The sequence below is a fragment of the Sceloporus occidentalis genome, unplaced genomic scaffold, assembly GCF_023333645.1.
Source record: "Sceloporus occidentalis isolate IW3139 unplaced genomic scaffold, rSceOcc1.0.p SCAF_9, whole genome shotgun sequence".
Classification (NCBI taxonomy): domain Eukaryota; kingdom Metazoa; phylum Chordata; class Lepidosauria; order Squamata; family Phrynosomatidae; genus Sceloporus; species Sceloporus occidentalis.
Window position 1 is genome coordinate 10,373,904 of NW_028316989.1, and position 19,584 is coordinate 10,393,487.

General features: G+C 42.6%; 1 protein-coding gene across 1 annotated transcript; it reads left to right on the plus strand.

The window, feature by feature from the left end:
* The first annotated feature begins 358 nt into the window (after positions 1-358).
* VSIG10L2 (V-set and immunoglobulin domain containing 10 like 2) lies at positions 359-18,830 on the plus strand. The gene is made up of 12 exons (XM_089537379.1): positions 359-437; positions 1,829-2,176; positions 3,269-3,544; positions 4,796-5,071; positions 7,266-7,526; positions 9,003-9,263; positions 10,210-10,500; positions 11,181-11,486; positions 15,160-15,282; positions 16,104-16,128; positions 16,965-17,092; positions 18,688-18,830. Exons 1-12 carry the CDS (start codon positions 359-361, stop codon positions 18,828-18,830), a joined length of 2,517 nt encoding a protein of 838 aa, XP_089393505.1.
* Positions 18,831-19,584: the final 754 nt, after the last annotated feature.

A 19,584-nucleotide genomic window follows, 5' to 3' on the forward strand; every position in this document is an offset into this window, starting at 1 on the left:
AAGATGCTAAAACCAAAGAAAGTGGACTCATGTTTCTGCCCTTCCTTTAGAAGAAGCTCCTGCATAATAGATTGAGGAAATGAGGTTAAGAAATGAATAATTGAAGATTAATTGGAGGTGATTCGGAGTAACATGAAACTGATGAGGGCTGTGTTTTGATGGATGAGAGAGTGAAAGAAGAGATAAAGGGAGATCTGTCTTCCATTTCACAGACGTTAAGAAGGTCTGCAGAAGAAGCAGGAAGTGGAAAAATTGCACACAGGCATAAGCTCTTGTGTGGAGAGATGTGTCAGTCTGGAAGGAGCTAACAGCACAGCACCTGGATTCTGGTTTCTTTCTCATGCAGTGACATGGAGCAATGGATTATGGATTGGCAAGGAACATACACTTTAAGAGTCTGCTAAAAATCATCTACATCCTCCCTACGGTGGCTTATGGTGAGTAACATGCAAGCAGTCTCGCCAGACTAGATGTAAGACAAAAAGTGTGTGAGTGTTTTTGCATGAGAACATCAGGGATGAAAAAGATCTTTGTTAGATTTGATAGTCTCCATGAATTTAGCTTTTTCATACTTCCTAAAATGCATCGTGAAGAGAAGCATGCTTCTCCTTGAACATGCATGCCTCCATGAAGCTTACAGGGCATTTTGAAGAAATCAAATGTACACAAAACAGTATGCAGATTTTAAAATTAAATCAACTAAAAATCTGTCCCATTGAAACAAATACGTACCACAAACATACTTAAATCAATGGAGGGAAATTGGATAAAATGCATAAATAAATGAGCGAATTAAGATTTTAAATACCAGCACATTTCAATAGAGGACCCCTCTCCAGTCTTGCAATCCAATATAAATGCTGGTGGGATTTGGTGAAATTAAGCGGAATTTCACATTCCCATCTTTCATATCTCTAATGTCTATATCTAATATCTATAGATGTGTATATAACAACAACAACAATTATTTCTTATCCACCTTTCCCCCCGGATTGAGGCAGGGAAGAACAACAATTAACTGACAAACATCAGTTAATAAGATATTAGTTAAAACAAACATCAGTTAAAAGGACAAATAAGATGTACACATATTAAAGCAATCTACATTTACAATTCATCATTTAAAACCACAATTTAAAAATCATCTGAATAAGCCTGCCAGAAGAGATTGGTCTTTACTGCTTTTTAAAATGTGAACAGTGTATTCAGCTGTCGAATCTCTTCTGGCAGATCATTCCAAAGTCTAGGGGCATCTGAAGAGAAAGTCCTCTGGCTGACAGTTGCCAACCTAATCCCGGCTGACGGCAATAAATATCTGCCAGAGGACCTGAGTGTATGGGGTGGATTATAAGCAGGCAATCCTGTGACCCAAACCATATAATGAAAAGACATGGGCCCATTCATATTACATTGTTATAGCATCTGATTCCACTTTAACTGCTATAGCACATCCTGTTTGTAGTTTGTTACTATTGCTCACTGGCTGAGAATTCTGAATAACCCTCCCTAAGCTGCCATATTCCATAGGGCAGAACCATGATAGTAAAAGTGGAATCATAGCCCTATAGTAAAGTAAAAAGGCTCATGGCTGTTCGACAGTGGAACACTCTTCCTTGGAGTGTAGTGGAGTCTCCTTCCTTGAAGGTCTTTAAACAGAGGCTGGATGGCCATCTGTCAATGGGGATGCTTTGATTGTGATTTCCTGCATGGCAGAATGGGGTTGGACTGGATGGCCCTTTTTGGGGTCTCTTCCAACTCTATGATTCTATGAACATTTTCTCCTTGTCAAATGAGCCATGGTAATTGAAGCGGTCTGCTTTTCTTCCAGGTCAGCTGCTCCCTTTGGAAGATGCAAAATATGATGAGCAAGTGGTCACAGGGGTACGCGACCACTCAGTCCTGCTGACCTGTGGGGATGTGGTCTCACCCATAATTGTCTTCTGGAGCTTCACCAGGCTGGGCTCATTCATTCCCAGGGCTGTTGCCATCAGCAATGGCATAGATTCCAAGGTGGAGAAGTCCTCGGCTGTTCTAGGGGATGTGACTTTGAGGAACAGCACACTGGAAATAGAGAACCTACAAAAGGCAGCAGAAGGGCAATTCATGTGCCAAGCAATGTATGAAGAAGAAGGGGAAATCAAGGTGGCTTATTTCTATATTGAGCTCATTGTTTTGGGTAAGTCAGATGGAGGGCCTGACACATGAAGATCAGATTAAATGAAACCACACTAAGGTCTTAAGCTGTGTCAAGTTTCAGAGGCCTTTGTTACGAACATATTTTTGTAATAATTATGTAAAACTTGACCCTTAGTTAAAGCAAAGTGTATTTTGGGGACCTCATATTCTGAAGCTCCAATCTGTATTTCACACATGAAATCTGGGATACATGTGGCCAAGCAACATTAAAGTGCTGCAGCAGTCTGCCAAAATATTAGAGAGCAGAATCACATGGATCATTCTCTCCTCCATCCCCTTCTAATACATAGAGCAGAGATTTTGTCTGAGAGCCTTCTTGAATTTTCCATATGGGGCTTTTGTGGTGACTCCAAGAAGCACAGTGACTCTAAGAGGAAAAACTTTTGACCTGGAATGAAATAAAGGAAGAATTTGCAAAGATGGAGTAAACTGAAGTTGTCACTGATGAGTAGAATCTCAGTAATAAAAATGAACATGTTGCCTAAAATGATCTTTTCTGATACTTACCAGTTATAATGAACAATATAACCTTTAATAAATGCAGATATACTTTGAGGTCCACTCTGACTGCTACCCAGCTTTATCTTGATCTGAATTGTATATATGAAATGTGTGCCCCTCCATGAATATATACAGGATATGTAATACTTCCATATCAAACTTAAGTTGATTTAACTTTCTTCAGAGAGGGTTTTCCATTGCCATCTTCTGAGGATGCGAGAGTGTTATTTGCCCAATGTCACCCAGTGGGTTTCCATGGCTGGAATTTTGAACCCAGGTCAGCCAGTATCCTAGTTCAATGTGGGCGAAGTGATGCTCAGCCCTCACCTCACTCACAAGCCGGCGGTTTACGCCAGTCTGTAAAGGGCCAATGTGAGCCTAGTAAGTACCTTAAGTCTTAATTATTCCTCCATCATGCTGAGCTTCCATTTTGCACTGAGCTCCAACTGGGTGGATTTTGGTGTTCTAGCAAAACTCACAAATTAAAAGTTTGCTCGTCTCTGACTTAGATTCTGCAGATGCCTGGATAAGGCAACAGTATGACCTTAGATCTATATTTGGTTTTTCTCAGTCCCTGTTTCAAAGCCCTTCCTACAGATGAATGATTCAGCTCCCGTGGAAGGCATGCCTGTAGTGATGACATGCAAAGTGAAAGAGGGCACACTTCCAGTTGAGTATTCCTGGCAGCACTACACCAATCGGGATGGCATGATAGCCATCATAGAAGCGGCAGGCGGTCTGTTGAACCTCACATCTACTAACAGGACTCACATGGGATGGTACACCTGCACAGCCCACAATGAAGTTAATAGCCAAACCAGCGACCGGATGTACCTTGATGTGATCTGTAAGTAACAGGGTACCAGGGCCAAATATTCTGTCTTTTCTGTTTTGGGGAAGCTTCCTGTGTGCCCTGCTGCCAGATCTTAATCTGGCAAAGTGCAAATAATTAAGACATTTTAATGCCTTGTTGAATCAGATTGCTCAGACAGGAGACTGAATGAAATGTTCTAGAGTTTTTATGTTATCTTAAAAGCAGTCCTGGACCTTCCTGAACTGGATCAGAGCAGCATCATTGGGAGAGAAATCTTTAACCCAGATTGTGGAACATTTTTGGACAAATGAAAGTAGCATGTTAGATATTAATTACTTTAAGTTAATGTGTTAATTGTTATTTTTTACAAAAAGCAAGCAGAAAGAAAAAGGAAGGAAGGAATAAGGCCCCAAATCCCCCACATGACCTTCCAAAGCCAATGTTTTAGAAGTAATATCACAATATCACCAGTCAATCCTTTGAGGATATCATTGTCTGAAATTCTGCATCAGGAAACATATATATGTCAGGAGACATTGGGAGACACACACACAGACACACACACACATATATTTGTATCCCATCTCTTATGACTTATGATTGTGTATGTTGGCGAATTATGCCATTATAGCTCACCAACAAGGTGCTAGCAAATATTTGTGATTTGCTCCTTCCAAGCTCTGATTAATCCTTTTCCTTCCACCTATTTTCCTGACCTAAGCTATGCTTCCAAAGTTGTTTTTTGTTCTACAATGAAAAACATGCGAGACACACAACAGTTTTGATCAAGACTGGGGAAACCAGTAGAGGAAGGGATAAATCTAAATCTCATAATAGAAAGAAAACAAATGAGGAAAAAGAAGAAGGGGTGATAGAGAATTGCCATGAACAATATTTTCACAAGTGTGTGTGTGTGTGTGTGTGTGTAAAGAGGCGTAAGGAGGCAATGAATTTCAAAAACATGATACTACTAAAGTAAATGGATGGCAATGTGACCCATTTTGTCAATGCATAGGAATAGTGCCATGGAAACAATCAGCATTTATCTTCACCACCAACTTAAAGTAATTTAATAGTGACTCCTCTCTGGGAGATACTGGGCTTGATAGCTTAGTTTTCCCAACAAACTACAACTACTATAATTCTCTAAAAGATGCCATTAGTTTAAAACAGACATAAGCTAGTATTAGTGATGTGTTGTAGGCTGTTAAAAGCCTAGCCTTCTGGGGGTTCATCCTTCCTGCTTTGGTCACACTACTAAGCAGTTCCTGATCTGTCTGGTAGATGGGCCAGATGAACCAGTGATCACCGTGGAGCCATTTGCTGTAAACCAACATGGCTTCTTAGCCAATGAACAGGAAGAAGTGATCATGACCTGCCTGGCTCCTTCTAATCCACCCAGTCATTACATTTGGTTCTACAACAGTTCGCAAGTCTACTCAGGCCAGAAGTACGTGATCGCCAGGATCTCACGAACCCAAACAGGCATCTACACTTGCTTGGCCCAGAACTTGCATTTGAACACACGAACTCAGACTGCCATCATCCTGACCGTCTACTGTAAGTAATCTCTTCTGCCTTTTGTTTGGCCCTGAGGCTTCAGCATGTATTGCCATAACTTGCTTTCTTTCTGTCTTCTGTATTTCATCCTCAGCACTCTTCTCCAGCACCACATCTCAATTGAGTTTATCTTCTTCTTATCCACCTTCTTCACTGTCCACCTCTCACATCCATACATAGAGATGGAGAATACAATGGCTTGGATGATTCTAACTTTAGTGCTGAGTTTTATGTCTTTCCTCCTGTCTAGTTCTTTCATTACTGCTCTTCCCATTCCTAGTCTTATTTCTTGACTGCAGTTTCCATTCTGGTAGATGCTTGATCCAAGGTACGGGAACTCTTTAATTGTTTCAATTTTCTAATTGTCTAGATTGAATTTATGTAGATTCTCCATGATCACTATTTTGGGTGATCTACCTGAACTTTTTTGGAGTCTGGATAAAGTGATGAAGGAGATTTATTAATAGGAAACTCTGGGTTTGGTCTAGTCTAGAATGTGTGTCTGACTATGCTTGGCTTCTCCTTTCCATTGTATAACAAACTCAAGGAGAATATGGCCACTCTCACCTAAGGATCCCACCATTTGCACCCCAGATCATTTCTGTTGGTTAAGATTAGATCTCCTTGTGCCTCTTTCACCTGTTGGATAATGAAGTTGTCTTCCAGGCAAGTGAGGAATTTGCTAGACCCTGAGGTTTTGGCTGAGTTTGAGTTCCAGCAAATATCAGGATAGTTGAAGTCACCCATAACTACTATATCTCTCCTTTCTGAGTGTGTGGTCATCTGTTCTAGAAAGGCATCATCCAATTCCTCAATCTGACTTGGGGTCTGTGGTAGACTCCCACAATAACATCCCTGTTGTTTTCCTCCCCTTTAAGTTTTATTCAGATGCTTTCCACCTGGCTTCCAGGATTTAAATCCTGGATCTCTTCATAGGTATAAACATCCCTGACATATAATGCTATTCCTCCACCTTTCCTGCTTGACCTATTTCTCTTAAAAAGGTTATACCCCTCTATTACTACATTCCAGTCGGAGCAATGGATTCAAACTACAGGAAAAGAGATTCCACCTCAACATTGGGAAGAACTTGCTGACAGAAAGAGATGTTTGACAGTGGAACACTCTCTCAGAGTGTGGTGGGGTCTCCTTCTTTTAATGTGTTTAAACAGAGGTTGGATGACCATCTGTTAGGAGTGCTTTGATTGTGTATTCCTGCATGGCAGGGGGATGGACTGGATGGCCCTTGTGGACTCTTCCAGCTCTATGATTCTATGGTAAAGTAAGCTGCAGATTGATCAGCAGTGAATTATACTGTTTTAGCTAAATGGGTTACTGTATTCTTGTCTTGCTGGCCAGAGGCTTCCTCCCTGCCATCCTGTGTTACAGTTATATCAGGCTCAGGTTTGTGCCACTCCAAAAACAGGAACAGATTATTCCTCCTTACTGTCTCAGGATCAGTGAGAATTCCAGTTCACTTTTCATAAGAACATTTGACTTCAAGACACATACTTAATGGCAAGAATGCATCACCATTCTGGGAACAGGTATACCCACTGAATTTGCTAGAGAGGTTGGGGAGAATGTCATTTCAGTTTGCTTTGGAAGAATGTGCCAACATCCACATATATTCCTTATATTCAGGATGGAAAATGGTTGAGATCAATGGAGGAGAATGTGGAGCAGGCAGTTTTCTCACCCCTCTTATTGTCTTACTAACAACACAGTGGGCATAGCGGTATCAGTCTAAATGCACTAAAGCAATCAGATCCTGTCTGATGTTTGACGCTAAACGAGGTCAGCTCTTGATGGAAGACAGTCAACAAATGCCAGGTGCTGTAGGTTATATTTCAGAGTAAGGAACTGGTGAAGCCATTGCTGGGCATTCCTTCCCTAAAAAACCCTATGAAATTCATGGGTTGCCATAAGTTGATAGGCGACTTGAAGGCACACATATACACACCATGTATACATGCATGGTTTGAGTGGTATGTCAAATACAAAAATGTATTTAACATAGCAGTCAAACCATGCACCTGGGGAATTAAACAAGGGCAGTAGATAGTTGTTCCCTTCTTCCATCATTGTGCATTTGACCAGAGTCATGGTTTACCAGGCAGCCATCCACCACAATGTTTTGGGTGCCAGTAACTCCTCATCGCTGTTGATATGATGTTTGCCCCCCACCCCACAGATCTACCCAAGGGGAAGCCCACCTGCATGCCGCTGCCAGCTGCTAATTTCCGAGACCTTGCTCTACATTGTTTGTGGCAGGGGGGATTCCCCCCAGTGCAGCTGTGGTGGATCAAATCCAGACAAGAAGGAAACTATACGGCAACCTACTCCAATGTGACCAAAATCCACCGAGGCATGGATATTCACAATGGGAGCTCATATACTTGCTTTGCTTCCCACCCAGCACTGAAAGAGGACACCATCTGCAGGACCACTGTGTGTGAGTACTAGGAATGAGGGGATTCTTTGCTTTGCTGGATTTCTTGTTGCTGCTTATTTCCTTAGTCCACATCACCTGCAAATGGGTGCAGCCTGGCTGTGTTCTGCAGCTGGCAACTTACATATTTCTTGGACTTTAAAAACTCCATCTGATAATATGCACACCTTTTAAAAGGGCACATAGAAACACACATGCATATAATAATGCATAGAAATATGAATTAGTCATTGGGTGTATGTGTGCAACAATAAAAAATGCACCCCCAAATGTGTGCATTTTTTAAAAAGTGTATAAAAATCACAGCTGGGTAATTTCCCTCCCCCCACCATCCAGATGCGGGGAACCTATACGACTGGCACGAGCCTCTTCTTTATGCATTCCCAACTTTCCCCATGCTCATGAAGGTCATTGTGATGCTCACGGAAGACAATGCAAAGTGGCCTTGGCAGTCATGGTTTGCCCCCCCACACACACACTCCATCTCACCAATGGATCCTTCATCCACCTCCTGCATTTACCAGAACTCCTCATGGTAGACCAGGGCAGGATGAGACATCTGGACTGTCCAATGCTCAACCTCATGGCTTGGAAGATCAACTTTTAACATCCCTTCTATCAGAGATTCATCTCTAATCCCTGTCATTGTTGTTCTTTGAGTGGTCATTTGTGTCCTCACACAGTCCCACCTGTCCTCCCCTCTGTGTCCCGCTGGTTTCCTTTTTCCTTCATTCTGCTGCTTTTTAGTGGACTAGGAACTGGAGCCAGAAAGGCAGGGCAGCTTTTACACAGGAGGGGGCAGGGTTACTGCCAAAAACACCATTTGGAAAGCTCTGAAAAACTGCATTGCACTGACATAGAAATCCCATCTTGTGTGAGGTCACAGATAACCACTCCAAGAACTACAGTTACAGATAAGTCACCTATTGTTGCATTTCATCATCCATGTAAATCAGCACTATTGCCATTTTCTCTAGCTAAATTTTTGAGGGGGGTGGTGGACATAGGCTGGCATACTGTTAGTGAGTTACTTCCCTGTGTCATTGCAATTCACTTTTTTGATCATTGCAAAGGTAACACAATCCCGCCTGTAAAAACTCTCTCACCTGTTCTTGCAGAAAATCTTCTGCTATTAATGTCAAATTCACAAGGTCACTGTTCATTTAAAAAGAAGTGGCAACCAGTGGTAAATGGGGGCTCCCATGTTAATAGGGCATTGCATCAATTTCTGGTTTTTGTTCAAACTTAGGAGCTATCAAAGTTGCTGAATCTATTTTGGGGAGAGTGATCAACTTGTTGGATAGCTTCTTTGAAGCCCAGAGTACATTCACCATCCCGATGACATGGGAGCCTCCACTGGTAAGACTTGTAGTAGAGAAGAAAGGATGGGGTGCTTCAAATTCGATGATAGTATAGAACGAGACCTAGCTGTGATCTTAAGACAATCTGTCTGCCTCTAACATTCTGTTTGTGCCACAGGGGTTCCAGGTGGGAGCCCAATGTGCAGCGCAATGGCAACGAAGCAGAATGAATTCCTCATGCTGACATGTGACTGGGCAGGAGGAGAACCCCAGGTGACCCTCTGGTGGAGAGATTGGAGGGACCACGTCTTGGGTGGGTTGAAACAATCCCACAACATCTTTGTGATGAAGTCTAATACCACTCTGGGGGGCAAGGAATTCACCTGCATGGCTGCTCATCCTCTTCAGGCAAAAACTGCTGAATGTCACATCCGGTTGGGTAAGCAGATAAGCACATATGTGGAAGGACTATGTGGCCAGACATAGTTTTTATATATAAGTTCAAAGAGACATAGGAAGCTGCTTTGGTCCCTCTAGTCCACTGTTGTAAACTCTGATGGCAGCAATGACTTCCCAGGGTTTCAGGCAGGAATCTTTCCTAGCCATACCTGGGAAATCCCAAACAAATCCACTCAGGGTTTTTAGGAGGAATATTAAATAGTGCAGCTATTGTGAGCTATTTAAAAGGTAGTGTTTCTCCTGGAGCCTTCCAAGTGAGGCAGCTCACCCTTTCTTGTGGCCACAAAAGTGCAGCCAGGAGAGACTGTAGAGGTCATGGGCTGCAAAAACAGATTTAGTGGGACGCTAAAGGGGAAGAGAGAATGCAAAAAATCTTCCAACAGGGAGAAGCTTCATCCTGGCAAGGAAGGACTCTCAATCCTTGTTTGTTGGGCAACGAGGGGTGTAGCAGGTGTGTGGTTTACAGAGGCCACATGCCTGGAGATTGGAGACTGGCAAGGACAGGGAAAGGGAGAGATTTTAACTATTGGAGCTGCTCCAGAGCAAAGGACTCTTTCCAACAATTGACTCCAAATACTCCTCCCCCAGAGACGTGGTTTCCTCACACAGTTTTAATTGTAACCTATCATGGAAGCACTGATCTCCCCTCCATTCTTTCATCCATCCAGTCTTTCAAATGAGCAGTTATACCTGCTAGAATTTTCTAAGTTCTTTGGCATTATTTTCCTTTCCTTCATCCTTTAGATCCTATGTTACATACCCCTAAGTTTTACTCTCGACTTATCCATGAATGATATCAAAATCCATTGTCTTGGCCTCAAAACCTGCCTCGACTTATACATGTTGAATATATATGGTACCCTACTTTCTCAGGCAGAATTTTTTTTGTCAGTACAAACCCTAAGTGCTCTTGTTTTTCTGTGCAGAACCTCCAAAGCTTGTGGTGGAGAAATCCAAGGTGTCACTCTTTGAAGGTAATGAGGTCCAGTTGGCCTGTCACCTCCAAGGTGCTTACTTGGGCTCAGAAGTCTTCTGGTACAACAACAAGAACCAGGTCATTAGACCTGATGCTAAGAAATACAGACTGCAGAAGGAGAATGCTTGGTTCAACTTGACCCTGCAGGATACAGAGTGGATGAAGGATAGTGGCATTTATCGCTGTGCTGCCATGAATGCTGTTGGCAATGCCTCTGCCTTGGTCAGCCTACAGGTTAAGAGTAAGTAAAGACACATGCAAATAAACATAATCGATCCAAACTCTATTAGTGTGTTCTAGGCAGAATCAATTCATGGTATGAAAATTGGGGTAATGGAGTTAGGCCCATAGTCCCATATAAATGTGTGTGGTGCGTTCAGGCTAACTGCTCTGTTTTAGCAAGAGCTTTCATGGGTATAAATGATTCCTCAGATGCCTTGATGAAATAATGGATCAATGCTATGGAATCCTGGGAATTGTAGTTTTGTGAGTTATGAGGAATCGTCCCTGCCAAATCATGACAGATGGAGGGTATGAGTTGGACATTTTGTCAGGTACTCAACTCTAAACTCTAGTTGATTAAACTAGTTGTATTCAGGGGTAGCCAGGTTGGCCATGCAGCGAAACACAACATTCAAAATTCACATTACAGTGAAAATCTTCATAATACAACTGGAATTGCAAAATACATTGCATTAGCTTTTGCAGTCTGTTTGATTTTTAGCAACCTTGCCTGATGAAGAAGCAAGTGAGCTTTAGAGGCTACCATAATGTATTTTGCACCTTTTGGTTGGCCTAAAAAGATATTTCTGAAATTGTATTTAGCCAGTCATGACAATTGGTAATGACGATAATTCGTTAATAATATACTGATACTGTTCATAATAGAAATAACATAGGAATTCTTTGCCTGCTTTGCAGAGTATCCCACTCCACCTAATGTGACCATTAGCAAGCTGATGTACACCCGTCACCGCACAGAGGTGGAATTGGAGTGGCAAATCCAAGGCTCAGGGAACCTGACTGGCTTTGTGGTTCAGAGGAGGGAGGCAAAAAAAGCCACCCAAAAGCACCTGACTAGCTTCTGGGAAACAGTAGCTAGTGATATTGATCCTGACATCCGTGACCAGAAGCTGGGAGGATTAGATCCTGCTGTGGTGTATGCGTTCCGTATCTTGGCTGTCAACCACCGTACCACTGGGCACCCCTCGGAAGTGAAGACACCAGGTGAAGTGGGTAGCTGGTAGCATTCTGCCACCGACTGACAGAAGCCAATTTGGTGGCTGCTATGACCTTCCAATGCAGCTCTGGTGAATGGTAGAATCATAAAAGCATAGAGTTTGAAGAGACCTCAAGGGCTACCTAGTCCAACCCCCTGCCATGCAGGAATACACAATCAAAGCACCTGACAGATGGTTATCTAGCCTCTGCTTCAAATCCTCCAAAGAAGTAGCTGGGCTACTAAGCGGTTTGGAGATTAAGAAGCTGAGGAATCAGCCAGTAGCTGGAAAACCAAGATAGGCAGTGGGATGTACAGAAGAGTAGGTAGGTTTCATTTCCAAGAGTCCAGAAAACAGGGTAGACTGTCTGACCTGGCCTGGGTTTCTTTCCCACAGAATTGTCCAGATTAGCTAAAAGCCCTTGGATTTGGCAGGAGATGTTAGTGTATGAATTGGTATTAAAAAAATAAATCCAGCAATTCTATTGAGGAGTAAATTCATGGGACCAGCCATGGCTTTCTGAACCAGGACAGGAGGGTTTAAAAAAAATCCTGGGAGATACTGACTGAGATAAAAACAAAGTAAGAGGGAAAAATTTCATGTCTGACTTCATTGTTTCCCATCCCCCTGTATTTCTGTGTGGCTATTGCAATGATGTCTTGAATAAGGCATGCTCTTTGGCATGGCGGTTCTCCAGTCTTCTTTCCATCAGTGCATGTCTAAGGAGAGACCCCACCTACACCACACATTGAGTGAAAACAAAAAGAGGACAAGGCCTGGATGCAGAGCTGCAACACCCATCCCAACCCAAGGCATGCTACCCAGCCATGGAATAGTCCACCGAATCCCAGGGCTATTGTCCAATTTAGATGGTCGGTGTAGACAGTATTGGGTGAGATGGGAAATAGTCTGCTCTCCTGCTCTTAGACAGTTTATTTTATTAAAGCCAGGTTTGATGAGAACAGAGCAAGAGGGACAAAGATCCTTGTGAGTCTGAAACATTATTGGAATGACCAGAAAGAACCTGTTTCTGCTATTGCTTCTTTCGCTATCGTCTCTGCTTTTGTTTTCTCCACATTCCATTGTGCCACTGATACTGTTCTAGCTCTGCATTTGAGTGTGGTTCAGCTTGTTGTCCTTTTCCCACATCTTACCATACTGTATGAGACTGCTGGGTTTAGTATTTTGAAACCAGGTGGCATAGGCAACTGCATGGCACTCTTGGGGTGGGGATCAGGTTGGCAAGGGCAAATTATATCTAACCGGTTGTCATTTCTGTGCACCATTTTATTGCTAATTGCATGGTTTGGTTGATTCTTCCTGCTGTGGGTTACTATTTTTTTTCTCTCTCTCTCTCTCTTTATGGGACATGTACTCCACTCTTGTAAAATAGATGCCACTAGGCCCATTGCAAAAGCATTTATTTGCTTTAGACTTTGGCCTGCCACTTCAGTGGCTTTGAGGAATCAGAGGTTTTTCTTTAAGCCTTCCAAAACAAGCAAGCAAACAAACAAACAAACAAACGGGATTTCTTGAGTGCTGATCTTGAGCAGGTGTAGGGAAATCTTTGTCCCTGCAGATATTTTAGACTACATCCACCATAAGTCCTTGATTTTGTGCCAGCTGGGTTAAACGTCTGGGAGTTGCACTTCAACACATCTGGAGAGAGAAAAATTTCCTACCCCAACTTAGATGACTCTAGATATATTTATGAATTGTTATATTGTTACACAATATTTTTTTTCCAGAACACTGTTTTGAAAAGGATATCTATTTTGGTTTTGACCCAGGAAGACAGCTGCTTGTAGAGCCCCATAGTTTTGCCTTCTGAACAGTCCTCTGCACAACATTGGCTTAACTCCGTCAGGAGAACTTGGCGAACATGGCTGCCTTTTTGTCTCCATAAGGACAACAGCTGTTGCAACAAGTTTGTGCGCAGGTCGGGGACAGCTTTGGGAAGGTGCAAAACCAAACCAAAACACTCAAGAAAAACAAGCAAATTATTTGCTTAGAAAAACTAAGGATATTGGAAACAGATGTGCCGTAGAATTGATGGGAACCCCAGGAGGAGTGAGACGAAAGAGTTTGTGTAAAGCCTTATTGAAAGTTTCCTTCCGCAGAGAAAGTATCCCCCAAAGAGGCTGTCTTTTCAAGGGCCAACTGACATGTTTTCGAGAGAAAGCTGCGAAATCCCCCTTTTCAGTTTTCCTTTAAAAACACCTACAATAACCTTAGCCTGAGCTGGAGGGAGATAGAGAAGCAAAATGGTGCAGGGCAAAGGAATTGGATGGGAGGTGAAGAGATTCACCTTTGACTTCTATGCTACATATCTGCAAACATTTCACAGATGAAAGCTTGAGGCACATGTGGCCAAAATGGCAAAAGCTATTGATCGGGAAGAATAAACAAGCCAGGAGATGCTGCAGGAGATTGCTTTTGCTTGATCCTACTAGGAAAGGAAAGACTCTATCCCCTTCTCTCCAATCCTTCCTCCTGGTTTAATTAAGTGAAAACTACTTTTGCACTTTGAACTCAGTTTGCAGCAATTGAAGTAAATCAAAGGCAAAGGGGGAAAATGAGAGAAGGAAAAACAAACTGGGCTGTTTTAAAAACAGATGAAAAAGTGGGAGGACAGAGGATTCACCAGGACTGTCCCTACCACAAGGGAACAATTGGAAAGTATGACATTATTGCCTTCTTTCCCAAAACTGCAGTTAGCCTGTCAGAACAAGAAACACTTCTTTACCTATAAATTTTTTTGTCCACCTACACTAGTGAGACAAAACATCAAGTATGCTCAAAATGGTTGCTGCTATTCCAGCTACAGAAATGAGTAGGCTATCTTGTGTACTTCCTCTGCAGCAGAAAACAAGCTTGCTCCCTCCTCAACATGACATCCCTTCAAATATTTAAACAGGGCTCTCATATCACCTCTTAACCTTCTCTTCTCCAGGCTAAACATCCCCAGCTACATCGATCTTTCCTTATAGGGCATGGTTTCCAGGCCCTTCACCATTTTTATTGCCCTCCATTAGACACATGGCTCCAGTTTCTCCACATCCTTTTTAAATTGTGGTGCCCAGAACTGGACACAGTATTCCAGGTGAGGCCTGACCAGAGCAGAATAGAGTGGCACTATTGCTTCCCTTGATCTAGACACTATACTTCTATTGATGCAGCCTAAAATCACATTGGCCTTTTTAGCTGCCGCATTGCACTGCTGACTCATGTTCAACTTGTAGCCTACTAGGACTCCTAGATCCCTTGCATGTGTTGTCTCATCCAGCCAGGTGTTCCCCATCCTACATCTGTGTATTTCATTTTTCCACCCTAAGTGCAGTACCGTACATTTCTCCATGTTGAATTTCATTTTGTTTGCTTTGGCCCAGCTTTCTAGTCTATGCAGGTCATTTTGAATTTGCAAGCTACAGGAAAAGAGATTCCACCCAAATACATCCCAGGTCAAAGCCTCACTCAGCCAGCCAAGTTTTTAATTTAGAAGCTCACCGACTTTGAAAAAGTGCTGGCTGAGTGAGGCTTCGACACGGGATGCATCCAGGCGGTGGCATCCCAGCTAGATCGGTGGCAATTTAGGTATGATAACATCTGGAGGCATCCTGGATCCTGAATTCAAGCTGGAAGACCTCTAACAGCATCTCCCGCCCTTCTTTCTCTCTCAGCTGACCCTCCTTTTAATGCTTACCCTGCCGTAATTGGTGCCGCTGCAGCAGGAATGATTGTTGCAACAGTCACATCCCTTCTGGTTTTCCAGTACATCATCCGGAACCGAGAGAACAATCCAAGTGAGTGGCTAGATCTTTGTTGGGTAATTTTCCCTTTCCCCTTCTACTAGTTTACAGGATCCCAAGAAATCCTTTCCAGGACTGCATGGATTATCCAGGAAGGGCAGATCAGCATGTCCAGGGAAAATTCCATGTTGCCTTGCTGAGATAACAAGGTGGTATGGCTTGCTTGTGGAATGTATTGAAAATGGAATAGAATGGAGTTGGGCAGTGGGAGAGCATTCCCAGAGAAACAAAGAAAGCTAATTTCCACCCCTGAATTAATAGACTAGTAGGGCTTCGTTCCCAGCAGGATGTAAAACCAGAAATGTACAACAAGTTAAAGTGAAGGGGAAAGCAGCTCCATAGTTCAATAACCCAGAGGGTCAGCAGACTTCAAGACTGTGAGGTTTATTTTGGTCTTTTGGGGGGGAACTGGGTTGTTACTTAAACCTTCAGACCCACCAAGATCAGGGCCTGGTGCTTAAATTAAAATTAGTGATCCTTGCATGTAATAATTCATTTCTTGTTACCTCTTTTTTACAGTACGATTTCAGGTGGGTAGGAGGGTCATTTAGTTTTTAAACAATTGGGAGCCCAAAATACTTGACAAATTACTACAGGGCCATGCCAAGACATTTTTTTTATTACTATCTTCAAACATAGTGTTATCTATACTATCCCTAGTTCATACCCATTTATGTTTGCCTTCCATTTTATCCTACTTCCAAACTTATCCTACTAAGCACTCAGTTATTTTCCATGCTGTATATGTCTATATATGTAAACATATTCATTCCAAATTGTTTGTAAATTTAAATCGATGCTTTATTATTCTACAGGGTTACACGACTTGCTCTTCAGAATGTAAGTAGCATCTAGAGCCTCTTTTCTTTGCCTCTTTGTATTTCTCCTTTGTTCTTGTTGATAATAAGCACCAGGGTGGACAACCTGTAGCCCAACTAATATTGTGAGACTGTGATTCCCATTGTGCATCCTCATTGGTAATGCTTAATAGGGCTAATGGGATTGCAGTCTAATGGCACTTGGAAGGCAACACATTAGTCAGTCAAATGGTTCCTGGAGAACAGTGTGCATTGAAACAAATATTCTGCTCCCTGTTCTTTGCTGGCCTTGATGTTGTTTTCAGAACTGGTATTTTGGGCTGCTGGTGAACAAGAGATGGGAGGCAGCAACTAGATGCAATAAAGTTGGTTGTTGTCTAGGCAAATTTCTGGACTGAAGGCAGCTTTTGATGGGAGGAGCCCAGCACCTCATTTTGAAATGTAGGGAGTTACTCTCACAGACCAGGGAATTCTGGGAACTGCAGCCATGACAGCTCATTACCTGGGAAAAACAGCATGACATTCTGGTTCTACCTGGAGCAGATCCAGATATATATTTTTTCTATCAGATATTAAAGGGAAGAGGAATCATTTTTCTGTTTATGTCCATATCCCATCAGTGGGCAGGGCTTAAGATAGTGAAGCACAATTCGTCTTGTTAGGAGAGAAGACAGTCCTTATAAAAGCATTCAAACCAATACCAGAGTAGCAGAGCCATCCATCATCATCATCTGGCCACTGAATGTGGCAGTGCATGAGAGGTGGTAAATAGACTTGAATACAGAGGCAATATTTCTGACTGGGCATCCTTTGTTTGTCATCCTTCCCATGTATTCCTACCCCCTCCTCTCCATTTAGGGCTGGTGCAGAAGCTCGTGAACACATCAGCACTCCAGAAGATGCTGAGACAGCAATGGGGTTGGAAGGTGAAGCTGGTAGTCAGGTTGAAGAACCTTCCACTGCAGCAGCTGGAGAAACATCAGCAGGTATGCCTTTGGATTAATCACATCTTGCTAGGAAAGATTGTCTACTCGTTGAATTGTTTTATTAGGAGCAGTATCACCAGAGTGTTTTATTCTTTTGTGTAATGTTCCCAGGTGAAATAAGGGACAGGGCTTCTATATCTTAGTGACTGTGTAGAAGAGAGAATCACAGTATAGGAGAGACCTATAAACCCCCAAAATAAATTAGACTTATGGGGTAACAATCAAACATGGCTTTCCTAAGGCAAGCTTGCATCACAAGTTAATTGTAGCATGAATTGTAGCATGCATGTGTGAACAGAGAAGCCATTGCAGACTACTGCAGAATAAGTTTAACGATTCCAGTCCTTTTTCAATCAGTGGATTTGGGATCACATTAAGAAATAGGTTTTCTCTAGAAAGGTACCTGAAGAATATTCATTAGCAAACTAACAAAAATGGCTGCTTGCAAAAGGGCTAGGCTAGTCCTCATAGTGTAGCATATGACACAGGGCAAGCATTATTATTGAGCTGTCAAAGTAGGAATCTAGTACATGGCTTATGCTGGTATAACTCCCGGTTACTTTAGCGCTAGTATTTTTAAAGCACTGCAGAAGTGGATATCCCATACCTCCTTATGCACCCCTTCTGCCGTTGAGTACAGAAAGATACATGGAGGCTACTGAACACAGTTCCTCCTTTTGGCCACTGATTCACTGCATCCAGCAAAGAAAAATCAACAGCTTCCACCCTTGTCCAGTAGAACTGACAAAGTGATGGCTCCGTCTTTCTTGGGAACACAATGGCAGCCAGATTGCGCCTGGGCATGTGCTATTGTCCAGTGAGTGGCTGGAAGGGATGGAAGCTGTGTCCAGGAGCCTTTGGCTAGCATTGGTCGCTTGTGGATAAAAGAATGAATTCCCCCCACCCATACTCCTTGCACCCCAAGGATGCTAGCGGAGATTTCTGGGCAGAAATGTTTTTGCTGGAGACTGTATTTTTGAGATCAGGTGTTCAGCAGGTAGTTGGAAATAATCGCCTGTCTGCTTAACAGAGAACAAGGCAAATAGTACAAAAACCCAACAAAGAATAATTACATTTCACCCTAAGGTAAGTATTTTCATATAGGCCACACATAAGCATTAACAGCCTTTTATCAATGGTGGTACTCTCAAATTTCTTCCATAACTTATCCCTAGGGATTAGATCCAACGCAGACTTAAAATCAATGAAAGCTGTATAAAGAGCACCCCCAGATGAGGCTACATATTTACCAACCAAATGCTGAAGAATGAGACCTAGATCAGTTGTTGAGTAACCACTTCTGAAACCAGCAAAGAGGTGGTGTCAAGCTGCTCCTTTAGAGCTGTCTGTTTTGACCCTAACTTGCGCATCTTCATAATTCTAATCCCACAGATGTAACTCCATTACAAGCACACCATTCCCCAACAGGATTCTGGTCCTAGTCTTTAAGGTGCTGCAATACACGTTGCATATGTATCACAGTTGCTTGTGCAAGCATAGTTATACCTCCCACAAACACATTATTTGCTGCCATTGCCCTGCCAGCTCATATGGACCTTTTTACCCTTTGGGTGTTCATTCCTGTCTTTATGCAGAGGTTAGCCCAGAGGAAGCTATCAGCGGTCCAGAACATCCTGCAGCAGCCCAGGAAGATGCCTCAGCTCCAGGCCAAGCTCCAGAACCCACTGCAGATGATGCTCCAGTTAATGTTACAATCACAGTAACAGCAACACCATGAATGCTTGGAACCTGATTCCATGGGAATCAGGTTCAGAAGAACTTGTGGAGAGTTTTTCTGGCGTTCCAAGGAAGGATAGTAATATGGTGATACAGTGCTCAGAACGATGTACACTGAGTCTTGAATTGGGCAAGAACTGTCAAATCACTGGCCCTGTTGTTTCTACCTCTTTGGGTGGAGGGCTATCTCAAAGCATATATCTCTGGTGTTACCCACCACACTTGGAACAATGAACAAATAGCCTGTGAACAACCTACCATCTGCCTTCCTGTAGACAGACAAGTGGTTCCTTTCTTCCTTTTGGTAAAAAGCAACAGGACAGTTCTTGGACTATATCTGGAAGTCTTTGAGAAGACACTTTGATCTTCACAGGGCTTCAGAAAATGTTGAGAAATTTCAATTAGTACACACAGCCTTGATACTACACTAGAGCTGAGAATTTTGTCTATTAAGTGGATGTGCAGGAGGTCATTTCTAATGGTTGGTGTCACTGATAATGCAGTTAAATAGCTTGATGCACTGAGGCCACAGAAATATATTTTTCTTAGGTGGTGTGAAATTAGTGGAAAGTAATTGGGATAATAAGTAACTGGATGGGCCTGAGTGCCTTAACAATACTATAGAGTCTTTATACTCTAGTATATAGTATTGTTAAGGCACTCAGGCCCATCCAGTTTCTTAGTAGCAGACACCGGAATTTGTATTTTATTAACAGCCCATTTACCATTCTGGTACTACCTCTATCTATTTTGAA

Bases quoted from the DNA above. Each gene is read 5' to 3' on its own strand.
- VSIG10L2 (XM_089537379.1), top strand. From the start codon at position 359: ATGGATTATGGATTGGCAAGGAACATACACTTTAAGAGTCTGCTAAAA. The intron at 7,527-9,002 runs GTGAGTACTAGG...TTTGTGCCACAG, and splicing joins CATCTGCAGGACCACTGTGT to GGGTTCCAGGTGGGAGCCCA. The intron at 16,129-16,964 runs GTAAGTAGCATC...CTCTCCATTTAG, and splicing joins CACGACTTGCTCTTCAGAAT to GGCTGGTGCAGAAGCTCGTG.